The sequence below is a fragment of the Artibeus jamaicensis genome, unplaced genomic scaffold (genome assembly GCF_021234435.1).
Source record: "Artibeus jamaicensis isolate MK-2021 breed Jamaican fruit bat unplaced genomic scaffold, CSHL_Jam_final contig_384, whole genome shotgun sequence".
NCBI classification, from domain to species: Eukaryota; Metazoa; Chordata; class Mammalia; order Chiroptera; family Phyllostomidae; genus Artibeus; species Artibeus jamaicensis.
Window position 1 is genome coordinate 7,645,311 of NW_026521810.1, and position 18,204 is coordinate 7,663,514.

The 18,204-nt window shown below is 42.8% G+C and overlaps 1 protein-coding gene across 2 annotated transcripts in view; it reads right to left on the reverse strand.

The window, feature by feature from the left end:
- Window positions 1-18,204, reverse strand: part of TMEM131 (transmembrane protein 131) — a 236,664-nt gene that overhangs the window by 6,914 nt on the left and 211,546 nt on the right. Inside the window, exons 33-40 of one of the 2 annotated variants that reach the window (XM_037154320.2) lie at window positions 16,596-16,723; window positions 12,657-12,781; window positions 12,312-12,461; window positions 4,346-4,511; window positions 3,012-3,133; window positions 2,810-2,906; window positions 1,877-1,974; window positions 884-1,044 (exon numbers count right to left, since the gene is read on the reverse strand). In XM_037154320.2, coding sequence (XP_037010215.2) covers window positions 884-1,044; window positions 1,877-1,974; window positions 2,810-2,906; window positions 3,012-3,133; window positions 4,346-4,511; window positions 12,312-12,461; window positions 12,657-12,781; window positions 16,596-16,723 — 1,047 coding nt within the window. Of the gene's footprint in view, window positions 1-883; window positions 1,045-1,876; window positions 1,975-2,809; window positions 2,922-3,011; window positions 3,134-4,345; window positions 4,512-12,311; window positions 12,462-12,656; window positions 12,782-16,595; window positions 16,724-18,204 lie in introns of both variants that reach the window. The other variant, XM_037154319.2, reaches the window with a different exon arrangement.

Genomic DNA, 18,204 nt, shown 5'->3' on the forward strand with positions numbered 1-18,204 from the left:
TTGAGAGATTTTAGGAAAGTCTGCAGCACAAACCAACACAGATCGCTTGTGTGAAGAAGCCCCTGAAAGAGTTTTGGCCAGGCAGGAGAGTTGGGTGAGGCAGGGTCTCGTGGAATCACCAGAGTGGGGATATTACGCTAATAAAGAGCTCAGATTTGAAGCCAGGATTGCTGGGTGTAGGGAGAGCTCAACAAAGGAACTATGCCACCTGCCAGCACTTCTGTCCCTGAAGAGAGCTTCCCCTCTATCCCTTGTCCTCCTAAAGCTAGTCAATTTAGTTCCTCTCCCTATGTCCCTGGTGCTTTCTGAGCTGTTGGCCCCGTGCTTAAAAGTGGAGTGAATCTCTGTGCAAGCCCTTTAAGAGCAACACCTTGGTCTCTAGCAGTCCTTTGTCTCTCATGGTATCCCTGCTGGTTTTCACAGACACATTATGGGGACTCTTATTCCTGGCACTGGCAATCCAGGCTGGGGAACCCATGTGGGGCTGGGCTTCTCACTCACTCCTCAGGAAAGACCTCACCAGTCTGTGTCTCCATTCCTTCCTACTGCTCTGGATATGGCTTCTTTTTTATACCCTTAATTACAGGACTTATGTTCAACTAGTCTTCAGGTGGTTCTCAATAATGGCTGTTCTAATTTAGTTAATTTTGATGTGGTCATGGAACAAGGCAAGAACAGTGTTTACCTACTCCACCATCTTGACTAGCAGCTCCCTCTTTTCATAATTTCTTGACTTTAATGGCTCTGGGTCAATTGATGGGTCACTTTGGCAGATGTGAAGGCACAGTCAGAAAGACAGTAACAGTTCTACCCCAACCTTCCCACACTGTTATCAGTTGTTTATAACCGTGGCAGTAATGATGAGTAAGCCCTGGGTACTCACTGTGGCTGTGTGGGTCGGGGGACTGGAACTGGCTGGCCAGGAAGGGCTGGGATCTGTTGCTGGAGAGTCCCAAAGGTAGGCAGGGCCACTACTGAACTCATTCCAGCTCCTCTGGGATGCCTGATTGCATGGTCGAGATAACCCAAGTTTGCTAAAAACTTCTGAAAATAAGAACGCAAGTTCAAATCCATATTTTATTTTGCCTGGATCAAGAAAGTGGCGTGTCCAATAATTTACTATATATTATGTAGTATCTGCTCCAATTTCTTTCTTCTCAAAGACATTTCTGTTCTTCTATGTCTAATCAGATCACGTCCTTTCTCACCAAGGACAGGGTCGGGCATGCACCACCACTGCTCGCTGGGAGTCACCACACCCACCTCACTGGCTCCCACCACACTCCAGGAGGGAATGGGGGATGGTCCCTGGAACTTAGGCATACAGTGCATGATTTGAATACTTTACCCAAACCTAGATAACATAAATTGAAGGCATTTCCCCACTCTAACATTACAGTCACAGCTAACGTAAAACTCCCATAGTGGTCTCCAATTCTGTATAGCAAGAAAATGTAAGGAGCCCTGGCATGGCCAGGAATCACATTTCAGACACAGAATCCTTTCCTGCAGTTTGTAAGTGTTGCAGAACACAAACCAACAGAGACTCACACAGCATCGAGCCTGTTCCATTGTACCTCTGGGCTGAGAGGAGAGTGGGAGGGGACCCTTCCTCGAGGCCCTTATTGGGCCCCATGAGCATCTATCCAAGCAGCAAGAACAGACCCACTTCCCTAAGGTAAACCCACATATTTTATGTCTGTTGGAGCCCAACTGCAAATACAAAGAAATGCATCTTTTAAAAATGTCTACTACATGACAAATCATGCTTTCCCCTCTACCTCAGTGTGTTTCTTCACACATAAAACTAGACTTTGTCCTCCTTCCTTCTTTGTGCACAGGCTTATTAGTTATAGGTCTAGTGTGAAACACTCACCACCGGTTAGGTTAAAAGAATTCCCAAAGGCGGAGAATGAATTGAGGGGTGTGAAGTCAGGGCTGCTGGGGTTGCTGACGGGACTCCACAAACCCGAGCTGAATGTTACAAAAGGAAAATACAACGCAAATGGGTGATGGTTAGTGTAAATAGATCCCTTAAGTATGGCTTCACGAAGGGGAGATGCTGCTTCAACTGGGGGCACTCGAGTATTAAACACAAACACGAAGGGGAGAGCTGAAAACAGTGTCTACGCCTCAGAGGGTTGAAAGGACAGAGAATTCCAGAGTTCCTGCTCCTTATTACAAGCTGAGAGCCTGGGGATATTGCTACCTTATGTTTACTTTTTGGTAATAAAAGATTTATTTCAAAACATTTAACCACAGACTCATTTCCTTTTAGTGCTAAGCAGGTAAAATTGGGGTTCTGCTTATTGACGGTCTTTACTGTTACTGTTATTTATCTGGGAAGATAAACCAAGGCACTCACTGCATGCCACTAGGTCCATGCAGTGCTCTGGGTCAAGGAAGTGGCATGTCCAGTAATTTACTATGAATTATCTAGTATTTGCTCTAATTTGTTTCCTCTTAAATCCATTTCTTTCTGTTCTTCTACATCTAACTATCTGATCACAACCTTTCTTACGGAAAGCTATGATAATGGAAAAGGACAACACAAACCTCCCTCTCTGCTAGGGTGACACGTATCGGTGCGCCTCCTTCCTTCTCTCAGGGGAGCTATGGGGGAAGCACAGTAACTAAGCTTTCTACTTTCACCCAAAAGACAAGAGCCCCTGGAAGCCTGTACCATTTCTGACAAATGCCTACTTGTAATCTAGGGAAAAATGCCTGGAATACATGTATGGATGGAAGATGCTAACCTGACTCAAGAAACCAGTCCGTCTTTCTACTGAGTAAGAATGGTCTACTGTACCTGTCTGAGCCATCGCTGTCACCAGGAGTGTGTGAAATGCCAAGACTGCTGGAAAAATCTGTTTTGTTCGAAGAAACTTTAGCAAAGCCATTCCCACCTGTAACAATGGACCCTGAATCAATCAAAGACAAATCAGGCCAAAGGTAATTCCATTATGCCTGAAGCCCCGCTGTTATAGGCCTTCTGATGCCAGGCCACTCACCTGGGCTCTTGTCATAGCCAGCTGTGACCGCAGCAAAAGTAGGGTTGCCATTCTTGCCAGGAAGTGAGGCTGCTTTTGTTAATTTGTGCTGGCTTCCATTTGGCTGCTTGGTTTTTGGGTCACTGAAGAAAGAAGCAAAAAGAAAACACCTAATCCCCCATCAGCACTGCCCGCTGGAGGCCCGTCGGGGCACCTCAGGACTGTGGCTCCACAGGACTGGGCCCACACAGTCAGCACCGTCACTGTGCCAGGCGGGGCTGCCCGCAGGGCACAGCCCAGCACGTCATGTCAATGGTCTGGGACCTACAACTTCACAGTCAAATGGAAAATAAGGGATTTATGGGGAAAAGTAAGAAAATACAGGATCAGTATAAGAGACCAGGATCACAATTTAGGGACTGGAAAGACTGTTTAAGAGAAGGAGTTTAGGGAGGGAGGCACTAGGAAGTGAACAAGGAGTAGAATGTGAGGTCTTGATAGGTGACAACACATGACAAACTGGTTCTTAGGAGTGTCCTCCCCTCTCAGGACTGGCCAGAAAGCTCACGGTGGAAAGGCCCAGGCTGGGTACTCTCTCCCAGATTAAGTAGATGCTGCCTTTTTCAGCAAAAGGTAAAAAGTTGGCAGGTGCACCGTAGTTTCCTCATGTGGAAAGCAGGGGTGGTGACAGTGCCTGGTCTGTGCTTGCTGGGAGGGTGAAATGCAGGGACGGCTGTGTGGTGCTGAGAACAGTGCTGGTGCACGGTAAGAACGTGGTCAGGACTGGACAGGTGGTTACAATTACCACTGAGGTTACTGTTACCCTTAAAGTCAGTCAAACACAAGTGTGGCTGTGCCTCCGGTGAGGAGCACCACTTGAGGGGTCCTATCTGCCTGTTAGGAGGTGCCTTGCTGTGCACACGTCTCCTACTGCAGCACACTTATTCTAGATCCCGTCCTCTTAACTGTTAAGCTAAAGTGCCATAAGGTTAGGATAAATGTCCCATACAGCCATTTCCTCAATTCAAAGGACATTTGTAGATCTTCATTTAATGCTCAGCATACTTATTTACTCTTAAATTAGAATATAATGCTAATAAAAGTTATATTATGTATTTCCAGCCCATGGATGATAAAAGCCAAGGGACAGAAGAGGTGCTGCTGAAATTGGGCACCAACATGACGGCACCAAGGGATACCTGACCCAGGGAAAGGACGGGGCTGTCAGAGCAGATGCAGGAGGCCAGACAGGATAGCAGTCTGTGGCCGCTGCATGTTCCTATTCAATGGGAGTGAGCCTCGGGTTTCTGGAGCACTTACCTGTTCAAGAAACAGGAAGCGACCAGGGAGCCTACCTGCTGGAGCTACTGTTGACAATGCTGCTGTAGCTGCCGCGGGATGTGAGCAGGCAAGGTGCAGTGGGGGGAGACGGAGAGGCAGGTGTTGGTGAGGTCTGGCGTTGTTTTAAGAAACTGTCTGCGTTGAGGGTTTGCAGAGAAAGTTTATAAAGACTATCAGTAGCTGGAAAGTAAAAATAAAAGGTCTCATTAATGTGATAGTTTTGCTTTTCAAAATAAGTTACTTTTGATGTTTCATCTGATACTACGCAGAAATCAAGTGCTTCTACAAAGAAAAACAAAATGAAAGCTTCTCCATGTGTTGTGTTCAAAGATTTAAAGAGAACAAGGAAAGCAGCTTCTCTCTGCATTATGAGGCCTCCCTGAAGCACCAGTGGGGCCCATCTCCACCGAGCCGTGTAGGAGCCCACACACAGGTCCGCTTTTCTTCCCTTCTCCCATGTCCTGCAGGAATGGGTAGGTGAGAATACTGTGTGGGCTCTGAGTTTCTATGTGTCCACACAGGCTCACACAACTGTGGCAGGTGCAGGGCCTGTGGCAAAACACCTTGCAGTTCACTGCACAATATTCTGTTCCCGCACACTTGGTGAGGTCCTGGCTCCTGGTTTACAAGGGTACAAACTCCTAGCATCTTCCTGCTTCCCTTTAGGGTAATGTCTACACAGCTGTTTTAAAAATTTAAAGCAAAAAATTGTCAAGAAATAATACTTCTGCACTCACTAAGTGGAAACACATAATACCTTCATCAGAAAAGGTATCACCACTTCTGATGAAGATGGCAGAGTGGGTAAACACCATGCCTGCTCACCTCCCCCTGTGACCACCCCATTAAGTTACAACTAAAGTAGAAGAACAAACAAAACCCAAAGTGAGTAGAAAGAAGGAAATAAGAGCCAGAGCAGAAAATTTTTTTAAAGTTAAAAAAAAGACAGAAAAAAAATCAGTAAAACATGAGTTTTTTTTGAAAAGGTAAACAAAATGAATAAACCTTTAGTCAGACTCATCAAGAAAAAAATGAGAGGGCCCAAATAAATAAAATTTGAAATGAAAGGAAATGGATGCTACACAAATAGAAAGAACTCTAAGAAAATACAACGAACAATTACATGCCAACAAGTGGGACTTGTTGCAATGGATAAACCTGGAAGCAATGGATAAACTCCTAGAAATGTACACTCTTCCATGAATCAGGAAGAAACAGAAAACCTGAACCTGATTACGACCAATGAAACAAAGCAGTAATTAAAAAAAATTCCCAACAAACAAAAGTTCAGGATCAGATAGCTTCACAGGTGAATTTTACCAAATATTCAAAGAAGAATTAGCACCTTCTCGAACTGTTACCTTACAGAAGAGGAGGGACATTCCTAAACTCACTTTGTAAGGCCTGCATTACTCTCATTCCAAAACCAAAGACAGTACAAAAAGGAAAATTATAGGCCAATATCCCCAATGAAATAAAAATCTTCAACAAAGTATTAATATACCAAATTCAGCAATACATTAAAAAGATGATCAAGTGTGAGTTATTCTCAAGATGCAAGATTGGTTCATTAATTATTAATGTGATATATACCACATAACAAAATGAAGGATAAAGATCCTATCATCATATCAACAGATGCAGACAGAGCATTAGACAAAAGCCAACATGAATTTATGATAAAAATTCTCAGCACAGTGAGGATACAGAAAACATTCCTCAACATAATAAAGGCCATATATGACAAGCCCACAGCCAGCGTCATACTCAACAGTGAAAAGCTGAAAATTTTTCTTTAAGATCAGGAACAAGACAAGGAGGCCCACTTTTACTGATTATATTCACCATAGTACTAGAAGTCCTAGCCAGAGCAATTAGGCAAGAGAAAGAAGTAAATGGCATCCAAATTGGAAAGGAAGAAGTAAAACTGTCATTGTTTGCAGATGACATGATACTACAGGGCCCAGCACAAAAAACACCTCCTTTTATTACAAATATTTTATTACAAAATCATAAGCATGTAATTTTGTAACATAACATTATCACACTCAAGCACACCATATGACACTTTACAGGAAATGTTCAAATTTAAACTATTAATTATTACCCTACCCATATTATTACTCATAATACCCATATTATTACCCTACCAACTACACTTGAGCAGGCGTTACTTCTGCCAGACCCGGTATATATAGAAAACCCAAAAAACTATTATAACTAATAAATGAACATACTAAAGTAGCGGGATACTAAACTAAGACACAGAATTCAGTTGCATTTTTCTAGCCAATAATGAACTATCACAAACAGAAATTAGAAACCAATCCTGTTTACAAATGCATTGAAAAGAATACCAAGAAATAAATTTAAATAAGGAGGTAAAATACCTGTACTCTGAGAACTATGAGACACTGAAGAGATAAACAGAAGATGATACAAATAAATGGGAGGCTACACTCTGCTCATGGATAAAAAGAATTAACATCATTACAATGTCCACACTACCCAAAGCAATCTAGAGATTCAATGCAATTCCTAATAAAACTCCAGTGACATTTTTCACAGAATGATGCCCCAGAAGTGTCCCAGAAGTTTATAGACCCTGAAGAGCCAAAGCAATCTTGAGAAAGAACAGTTTGGAGGAATCACGCTACCTAATATCAAACTATACTACAAGGCGATAAAAAGAATAAAATCTTGCCATTTGTGACAACATGGATGGACTGAGAGAGTATTACGCTAAATGAAATAATTAGAGAAAGACAAATACTGTATTATTTCACTTATGTGGAATCTAAAAAATAAAATGAATGAACAAACAAAACAAACTGATAATACAGAGAATGAATTGATGATTGCCAGATGGGAGGGGGTTTGGGGAATGGGTGAAAAAGGTGAAGGGTTTAAGATGTAATCAGAGGGTGGGGGAGGGGGATAATGGGGAAAAGAATGGGAGGGGACATGTATAAAGGACTCATGGACAAAGCCAAAGTAGATAGGACTGAGGGTGGGAGGTGGAGGCTGGTGTCTGGGACGGGTAGTGGAGGAAAAATGGAGACAACTGTACCTGAACAATAAAAAAAAAGTACAAATTGGCAGTTATCGCATAAAAACAGTTACAAGGATGTAAAGTACAGCAAAGAGAACAGAGTAAATAATATTGTAATAACTATGTATGGTATCAAAAGAGTACTAGACTTGTTGGGGTAATCACGTAAATTTTATAGTGTCTAATCACTGTTGTACACCTGAAAGTAATATAATATTGTATGTGAACTGTAATTGAGAAATAAATAAAAATATCGCAAAAAAGATTTTTCTTAAGCACTGAGCAGTATGGCTCAGTGGGTTGGGCATTGTTTTATAAAGCAAAAGATTACCGGTTCGACTCCCAGTCAGGGCAGAGGCCTAGGTTGCGGATTTGGTTCTCAGTTGGGGCATGTGCAAGAGGCAACCAACTGATGTTTCTCTCACTTTCTTTCTCCCTTCCCATCTTAAAATTTTTTTAATTAAGAAAAAGATACCACGTGTACCTTGGTGTTGGTCAGGTGACTGTGATACAAAGAAGTGTAAGGAAAGTGCTTTGGCCTCTGTGAATTCAGTCTCCCAGTCTTTGATGCTGCCCACTGACCCAGTTACACTGGCACAACTACGCAGCCCCACTGCCCTCGTTCCTTATCTTTGCCCAAAACTGCTCTGCCCAGTCTGACACATTTCCCCGTGACCCTCCTGGTTGGCCTTTTTATGTCTCATGCAAGTCCTATGTATAGTGAGCACAGCCTGTTGTACTCAGATTTCCTGTGAGGGTCTATTCCTCCTCACTTCCAGACTGAAACCTGTACTCATGGTGTTTCTATTTCCTTGTAATTCTCTTACATTTGATGCATCTCCCCAGACCCCTACGGCTCAGGGCCTAGATAAGGCTGTAGCTTCTTTGGTTGTGTCAAGGCCCCCATTATGGCACCCACCAAAGAAAACATCCTTTTCCTTGAAGCCCAAGCTATCCATTTGCCAGCGTCTGTGCCACCTTGTGCCTGCCCCGGGAGTTCTCCCTCACAAGGTGTTGGCCCTTTACTCACTGTCCTTACAACCGTCCCATCCACTCTCACCTGTGACCATGTGGACAATTCCTTCCCTCATGTGCTGTGTTGTTTGTTGCCATGATGCCCATGCTCGGGGCCCACCCCAAATGCCAGCTCCTCTATGAACCCCGCTCAAATCTCTCCATCCTCCTGCCCTCCTTGGAAGCCCCGATAGCACAGTGTGCCTCGATAATACCACATCTTCACCGCAGGGTCACTCACTATTTGTACACTTGTCCTGAATCTTCCCTACCTACCTCTTATACATTTTCTGACCTCCTCCAACACCATCAGAAGTGACCCGTCCTCCTGTGAACTCTGCACACTTTCACCCCTTACCCAACTTCTAAGTTCTTAGCCTCCATTCAACTTATTGAGGTTTCATTTACATTTCCTTTCACCTTAAACAGTACTGTTGTTCAACCCTGATTTTACCTTTAATGCAAATAAGCCAAACGTGAGTTTACTCTAACACTGCAGTGTAGACAAGTCAGTCCTAAGACTGGCTTGGCCCTCTCTTCATCCTAAATCCTGCCATCGGGTCCCTCCCTGTGTTTGTCTTTCTTGTCTTCTATTTCAGGCATAGACCTCTGCCTTATTTTAGTGGCTGTGCTACTGTCATGACTGACAGCAAGCCAAATCTAAGAATAAGGTAAAAAAATTAGTGAAGAAAATAATGAAACTTTCACATAGGTTGTTTATGTGAAAGATGTGGGTGAAGCTGAGAGTAAACTGAATTTTTAGAAAATAATTACATTCAAAGTGTATGAGAACAAGACAGGTTAAGCAATGTGGAGTTAACGTTCTCACAAAAAAGCAGCTTTCACTTCTGGCCAAGATGGAGGTGTAGGTGGAAATACTGTACCTCCTCACACAACCAAATTTAAGGGCAACTAACATTTAGAAACAAAAACACAACCAGGACAGAAAATTAAACTGTACCTAAGTCTGACAACAATGAACCATTCATCCAGACCGGTAAGAGGGGTGGAATCAGCAGCCAGCAGAGAGGGGTCCCGGCAGGAGGAGGCGGTGGTTAGCAGAGTCAAGAGCAGGGAGAAAACGAGCAAACCCAGTGAGATGCGCAAGGTGGTTGGCTGACTGCTGACACACATCCGTGTGCAGATTAACCAGGAAAAAAAAAAAAAAAAAAAAAAGGGCAGTGAGACAGACTGTGCAACCCAGGGCCTCAGCGACAGAAAATAAAGCTTAAAAGCACCAATTGCAAAATCTTGTGGGGGTGGAAGTTCTGGGAGAGGCTCCCAGCCTCACAGGAGAGTTTGTTGGAGAGACTCACAGAGTCCTAGAGTGTACACAAGCCCACACACCCAGGAACCAGCACCAGAAGGGCCCAATTTGCTTGTGGGAAGTGGCAGAGGGGACCAAAATCCAAGAAAGAGTGAAACAAGCGCCATTGTTCTCTCTCTGACCCCATCCCCACATACGGCACCACAACCCAGCAACTGGACTGACCTGCCCTTGTGAACACCTAAGGCTCCACCCCTCATACAAAACAGGCACGAACAGACCAAAACATTATGACTCAAACAGAAGAACAGCTCAAAGCTCCAGAGCCAATACTTCTAAGCAACCAAGAGGTAGCCAACCCATTAGATGCACAGTTCAAAAACTGGTGATCAGGATGCTCACAGAACCGGTTGATTTTGGTAGAAAATTAGATGAAAAAAAATGAAGGCTACACTAAATGAAATGAAGGAAAATGCACAGGGAAACAATAGCGATAGGTAGAAAACTAGGACCCAAATCAATGGAGTGGACCAGAAGGAAGAAAAAAAAATTACCAAACAGAAAAGAATGAAGAAACAAAAATTTTAAAAAAAAATGAGGAGAGGACATCTTTAAACGTTCCAATATCTGAATTATAGGAGTACCAGAAGGGGAAGAGGAACAGCAGTAAGTTAAAAAAAAAACTTATTTGAACAAATAATAAAGGAGAACTTCCCCAACTTGGCAAAGGAAATAGACTTTCAGGAAGTTCAGGAAGCTCAGAGAGTCTCAAAGAAGGTGGACCCAAGAACGAACACACCAAGGCACATCATCATTACATTAGCCAAGATTAAAATGAAGGAGAGAATTCTAGAAGCAGCAAGAGATAAGGGGACAGTCACCTGCAAAGGAGTTCTCATTAGACTGTCAGCTGATTTATCAAAAGAGACCTCTTACAGGCAAGATGGGGCTGGAAAGAAGTATTCCAAGTCATGAAATCCAAAGACCCACATCCAAGATTGATATATCCAGCAAAGCTTTCATTTAGAATGGAAGGGCTGATAAAGTGCTTCTCAGATAAGGTCAAGTTGAAGCAGTTCATCATCACCGAGCCCTTATTATATGAAATGTTAAAGGGACTTACCTAAGAAAAAGGAGTTAAAAATATGAACAGTGAAAGGACAGCAAACTCACAGTTAACAACATATCTAAAACAAAAGCAAACTAAGAGGACAGCTAGATCAGGAGCACAGCCACAGAAATGGAGATCACATGGAGGGTTAGCAACAGGGGAGTGGGAGGAGGAAAAGCGGGGAGAAGGTACAGAGAATAAGTAGCATAGATGGTGGGGAGAAAATAGAGAGGGGGGAGGGAAAGAATAGTATGGGAAATATATAGAAGCTAAAGAACTTACGACACATGGACATGAACTAAAGGGGGGAGCGTGGGGGGAGGAGGTGTGCAGGATGGAGGGGAATGAAGGGGGGGAAATGGGACAACTGTAATGGCATAATCAATAAGATATATTTTTTAAAAAGCAGCTTTTCAAATGATTCCCCAATCCAAACACGTCTTCACATTTTGGACAATGGGCAGTGGTGTGCTGGTACACCAGCTTCTGGGGAACAAAAGACTAATGTGAATCACTTGCTATTTCTCTGGTGTACAGACTCATTATAGTAAGTAGTTATTAACAATGGAAGGAGGCAAATGGAATCAGACATTAAGCCTGATTAACTAAGCTGCAGTTTCACAGACTCCCCTGGTGACAGCTGCATCCTCTGCCAAAGGGACTCAGTCCCCAGGCAGGCAGAAGGACTGGTTTTCCAATCTCCCAGGGGAATAATCAGCCTGTTACTGGGGGAAGGGAGAACCAGTAAGAGATTCCCTTGCAGAGGCATGTGCAGCTGAAGTCAAAATGGCAACCACAAAGGGGCAGAGTCTAGCCTGAGAAAACAGGGGAAAAGGACTGGATAGGGCAAGGGCAAAAAACTTGAAGGATCCAAGAAAGGGATTGGATAGGGGCAGGGCCTAGCATAGCACGAGGAAAACCTAGGAAACAGGTTGGATTGTTCGCAAGACAGCCTGTTTGTTCCTGGAACCAAGAAAATATATGAAGGATCAGCAGAGACCTCGGGACAGCTGCCACTAGAGCCTGCCTGCCCTCTATCTACATCTCTGAGGGAGTATTGTTTTCACCCCAATAAATCTTTCCACTACCCTTAAACTTCTCCCATGTGTGTGCTCCCTGAAATTCTTTTCTTGCGACACTATAAGAACCCATATTCTCCAGCAATGCTCTCACCATGAGCAACTAAGCTATAAGCTACTCTAAGCTACTGTAGTTTAACAACTGGCAGACTATTTAACAAGAGGCTTTTACTGGCTCTATAAGCTGGCTCCAGCAAACCAGACACTGGGTTGCCTTCTTTTAAAAATTTATATTTTTCTAAAGATTTTATTTATTTTCAGAGAGAAGGGAAGTGTGGGAGAAAGACAGGGAGAGAAACATTGATTGGCTGGTTGCCTCTTACACGCCTCTAACTGGGTACCTGGCCTGCAACCCAGTCATGCCCTGAGCAAGAGTCAAACCGGTGATTGGATTGCCTTTTAAAACAATGCATCCCTACTGAGTTGCCTAGAGTGATTCCCAAGTTGTCGTACTTACAGCTGCCAGGTTTGTGAACTGGCACAGAATCCCACTCTGGCGGCGGAGAGTCTTTTTCTCCCTCTGAGCTACTGGTGTTGCCTAGTTCTTGACTATTTGGGAGGAACTTCGCTAGGGCAGATGGCCTGTTATCCACTACCTTATTTGTACCTGCAGAGAGAGAAGAAAAGAAAGCTGTTAATGGACAACGACTCCTTTCTTTTAGGTCTACTTCAATGACTCCTCTAATGAGGATGAGAACACAATCAGCTTTTTACATGACTATAACTGATCACTGGTAATTCAGAACTAACGACTGTTAATATAACAAATCATGGAGGTATCTGTATGACAACAGCAAAATACCTTTTGTTTTCTGGCAATTCCGTGACTTGGAGCTGCTTGTCAGTGCAGCTGGGAGAGTGATCTTCGTTGGGAGGCTCTTCCGCTGTTTGCTTTCTAATGAGGGAGGGTACGGCAGCTCTAAGCAACTGAAAGACAAGCACAGAAGCAAAATTCAGATTTGTCCCATTTTTGTGGGGCAGAGAAGTCACTGACTGCTCCGCACTTTCAGCGCATGTTTTAGGAATCTGGCTTCCTGAGGCATTATATGCTCCCACCCTGAGGTTGAGCCTGCCTAGGAGACAGCTTGGCACTTGCAGACACCTCCTTTGCACTCTTAGTACTGACGACAAATGGTCAGAGCACCTGCCTCAGGTAATGGGCATAATGCCATTAGCAGGAACTTGCCATTTGGAAACTGTTGAATCATCTCCCAGTAAATACACTACTACTGGGGTTCCTGAATGTAGATATTCAGAAAGGTCAAGGTTCTGCTATTCAGAACTCCGAAGATGTGTTTTGTTGTAGAAACTACGGAATGAAACAGGCTATATAGATTCTCCCTCCTAGAAGGCCGCTAATCCACACCAGATTTCATTGTCAGTATGGTTTAAACCTTCCACATCCAATGGCACACACAGTACACTCCTTCCTCTCAAGGTAAGCAGATGACAGAATAAAGTATGATTTCATAAATAAATACATTTTAATGAAGGTTATTTACAAACATTTTATAAGGTACTAGGTCAAAGATCATTTTATTTTCATTCTTCTGTTTCTCTATATTTCACACATTTTCTATCGTAAGTAGATATTATACTTGGAATTAGTAAAATGGATAAAAAAATGCAAAGGGCATCAATTACTCCCAAAAAGTTTTAGGCACGATAACAAACTGACTTAAGAAAATAGTTTTATAAATCTTCTGCCTTTTTGCTTCTGACTGACAGGGTTACTTACAACTCCACCTTTTAAAAAAAACAAGAGCTCCCACGACAGAGACACCCACCTAGTCCTCTTGTGGTGGGTGAGTGTAAGTTATTTTTATGTCAGTGGTTTGTAAGTGTTGTGGATAAGGGCTGTCTAATTATGCAAAGCTTAACTTTGTGCCACTGTAAAATTAATTGGTTTTTAAGAAAAAAGGTGCCTGACAAGTACTTTATTTTTGCTGATTCATTCTTTTCTAAATTAAACCAAATGATCTCTATTAAGAAAACATTTTTTAAGGCTTCTGAATAAATGGTAAGGGCCAACGTAATTTAACTGATTATTTGTGAAAGAAAAAAAAGGTGTTTCCGATGCCAGACTTTATTCCGACTCAATACATGGAATAGGTAGGCTCCATGCAGAAAGGCAGGAAGCCAAGGGCAAGGTCAGGGTTTCCCTGTGCCGATGTGCCTGGTGTCAACCACCTGACCTATGTGTGCTATCTGAGCAGATTATGAGAGTAAACGTTGTTGTGAAACATTTGCTTCACAAATGTAAAATGATGAACAATTAGAAAACAAAAGGATCAACAAACAGCTGGTATCCTCAATCAGGGTTTCCTAGGTCTTTCTTGGTTCTCTAGAAGTCCTGACTCTTACTCCATGGCATCTCTGACCTACAAAAGTCTTGTGGAGGTCTGCAGGCCCAGTTCTACAGGGTGGAAGCTGGGAAATGAACGGACCAGAGCTCTGCCACTGCAGCCCAATGATCCACAATCCTCAGAAGTGATTTTTGTGAAGTTAACTTGGGAGTCTGGTAGCAGGGGCTTTATTGGCAGAGTCTGAGGCATCTCTCTCTGGCTTTCTCTTTTTTTAGAAACTGTGCATGACAACTCTGGGGTGAGGAGGGTTGGGGGGTGGAAGGATAAAGCCAAAAAAGAAAAAGAACTCATGGACACAGACTACGGTGTGGTCATTGTGCAAGGGATGGGTGGAGGTAGAGGAGGGTTAGGAGGGTTAAATGGTAATTAAAAAATACAATAAAACAGTTCAAATACAAAAAATAAAAATGAACCTCATAAAAATTAAAAAATGTGTATATATTCCCTCCAGATACAGTAAAACACTGAAAGCACTTATTGTTAGATGACAGGCATTTCAGGTATTACCAATGACAGGGCTACAAGTAACTGATTGCACCTGAACAGTGCACAGCGCGTACTACCCTAATTCAGTGCAGACAGGAAATGGCTCTATTCAGAGAGGCTACGTTGTTGCTGGTCATTAAAAGAAGTCTGTTTAACCCCCTACTCGACTGATGTACTAATGAATACTGACTCTCAATACTTTTAGTTTTATTCCTGAACTCAAAAAAACAGAAAACAAGATCTGTGAGTTCAAGAAATTAGATCAAGGAGATTAGAAGCATGTGGATTTCTCCAGTAACAGAGACAATTTTAAAAGGTAATTAGAGTGCAATGCTTAAATTGTTTTTCAGCAATGATTTCTCTTAGCTATGCATCAAGCGAACTTGAGTTGTCACTGTAACTGTCCCTTGAACAGGTGATATAGAACAGTTCACTGTAGCCTACAGTTTGCCAGAGAACTCAAAAACTTTGGCGGGGTTAGTGGTACTCCAGTGAAGTCTTTTTACAAACTTTTCAAAATCAAATCTGCTAATAGTCAACTTACTTCACACAAAAAAAATGAGAACACAACCTAAGTTGGGGAAGAGCGATGAGGGTGAGATTAACGTGTACTATTTGTTTTACATGATCACATCTCGGGCACTGAGTTCAGGCACCCAACCAGCCACCAGTAGAGTAACATCCATGTCCTGGGGTGCCAGACCATCAGCACCAATTAGTGCCTTAGAATGATCTCTCTCTGGGGAGGTCCGAGTGTGTCAGCCATGACTCCATCCGACATTCCTTCTAACTGGGTCAGACTATTCTCAACAAACTGTGTGACTAAGTCACTCAAACTAACAGTTTGCACAGAAGAGTAAATTTTAGATACTCCATTACTAGTCAATGCCATATGCTGTGCTATTCCTAAATTCAGGGGCAAGGTGAAACTTCTTTGCAGTAATCACTAATTTCTTACTAGCGTTCAGTTCTACAGAACAGACTACCCTGTCTGAGTAAAGCTGTGCAATCTAGGGAGAGAGTGGAGGTTATTGGTGTTTTGGCAAAGCTCAAGTATTACACCCAGAATAAGAGTTCTAGGCGAATTTTAATGATAACAAACTATGTCTTCCTTTATTGCTTTATACCTAATTCCTTCAACTTCCTGGGTCAATGTCCATTTACCACACAAAAAGGCAAGCACTGGCTTTCATGCTGACAGACATTTCATATGAAGAACTAGGAAGGGCATTACTAACAATGCTAAAACCAAAATCAGTTTATTAGGTGGATCTAAGACTTAATAGAAGTATGAAGTTAATAACCCAATAGTTCGACTTGTTCATTTACTTGGGGAAACATTCTGTAGCAAGCCTTCTTGGAGGGATGGGGTGAATGAAGGGGGGTGAAAATCCTGTCCCACAGGCCTGATGGAATTATTTCATGACAGACTTATCTGATAGGCACCATCTGCCCTGATTACCTAAGCATAGATTCTTCCAGGTTTCACGACACAGAATTCTAGATTCAACTGCTGCTCTGAATGAGAGAGCAGGTTCAGAACTCTCTGTCACAAGTTACGCTCCCACCTGTGGCTTAACCACTGAGGTCGTCTTTGTGCAGAAGTGAAATGGCTCTCTGCTGGGGAATGAGTTACCAACCTAAATTTTCTCAACAAGTTGTTACTTCTGCCTTTTATGTTTCTGACATCAAAAGCATGTGGCCATCCCTGAACAGTAAACAGTGGGCATCAGAAAGAAACCAAGAGGAACATGATATAGTATAGGGTTTTGTTGTACTCCCCACAACCCCCCAAAAGACCAACCAAAACAAGCAAAAACTTTACCTAGTTTTTACCAGTAATTTCTTTTATATTACTTTGTTTCTCTGCACTCATTTCTTTATCTCACCTGGGTTTCACATCTGCTGGGATTTCCTTCTTAACATTCGAGAATTTTTTGTTTCTTTGCTTCCCTTGAGGCATTTCATTTTCATGTTTTTCAGCCATGGATTGTTTTCCCTTTTGCTTTTCTGTATCCTGTAAAAAATGTACACTTAATTGCTGAGAAGTATTACTAAAAATGACTGATATAGTTCTATTTGAATGTAGAGGCACAAAACCGAAAGTATATATGTCATATATATAAAAATGATAAAGTCCTTTCTTCAAATCTGTCTTAACTACTGTGTTTCTGTCAATTTTTCAGCCTTTGATTTATTATAATTGTGTTTTGGTGAGTATGAGTTATAAAGTGTCATTTTAATTTATACTCATATCCTGATGGGAGTGGGTGGTGGCACTGGCAGCAGCCAACTGGTGGCTTCTTATTTTTTGGACCTAGGGAGCAAAACCTTGCCTTTTTTAACAAGAAAAGTTCAGCTAGGATGACAATATAAACGCTCTAAACACTCTGGTAATGTGCTCAATGCTGATCCTAAGGACGATCCAAGCCAGGAACATAAGTGTCCACATCCATTCACTGAATGTTCACATCGACACTGTGACTGTCAACAGAGCTATGGTGAGTTAATATAAACAACTATGCACCATCAATGGGAGGGGCTTAGTTACCCACTCACTTACTCAACATTTACTGGTCACCTACCTGGTGCCAGGCAAGGTGTTACCAAGAGGGTCCAGGCCCTTCTCCTGAGGGCTGGTCTCGCAGAAGGGAGATACACATGACAGTGAAAGATCAATCAACTTGTGCTCTCACGTGGAAATGCTCACTGGCCATGACCATAACACAAAAGAACTATCTCACCTGGCTCAAGTGTGAAGCATGGACTGAGAATGGGCCAGGACACCCTCCTGCTACTACACCTTTTCAGACTTATTCTGAGTTATTAAAGAAGCATTTCCTGAGCACTTGACTCATCAAGAATTTTGTAGATGGTGAGCTCTTTGAAGATGAGAACCTGGTCTTTTGTCCACTTATTTCCTAAGCTCCCAGCACAAGACTTGGCTCTTAGGTAGTCAGTACGGACTTGTTGAATACATGTGTAGGACAGGGCTGGAACAGACACACAAGTGTGTAATCTAGTGGGGAAGAAATTACACACACCTGGCAAACAGGTCAGTCACAAAGAAATAAGAGCACACGAACCCTCTGGAAGAATGCTGAGGAGGAGCAATAAAAACCGAACAGCAGGGAGAAAGGTAAGAGGCATGGAGGCCACGAGTTCCACGCCATGTCTACAAGGATGCAAAAGACAGGAAGGAGAAGGTGAAGGAAAGTAACAACAGAGAGGTAAAAATCATGCCAGTGGGTGCACACAGAATGCAGGAGATGGGGCAGCCGGAGGGGGTCACTGGGGAACAGTTAGGGAAAAGGCTGGAAAGGCAGAAAAGATGTAAAGAAAGCATGTGCTGAAAATGCCTTCCAAAAGCTTATTCCTGTCACTGAAATTGCTGGGATTCCAGTCTAAGATTTGTAGCCATGTGTTATGAGAGGGGTATGAAGTGCAGGATTCCGATGCTAGGTACCGACTATACTGAAGTACACAAGGCAACATGCC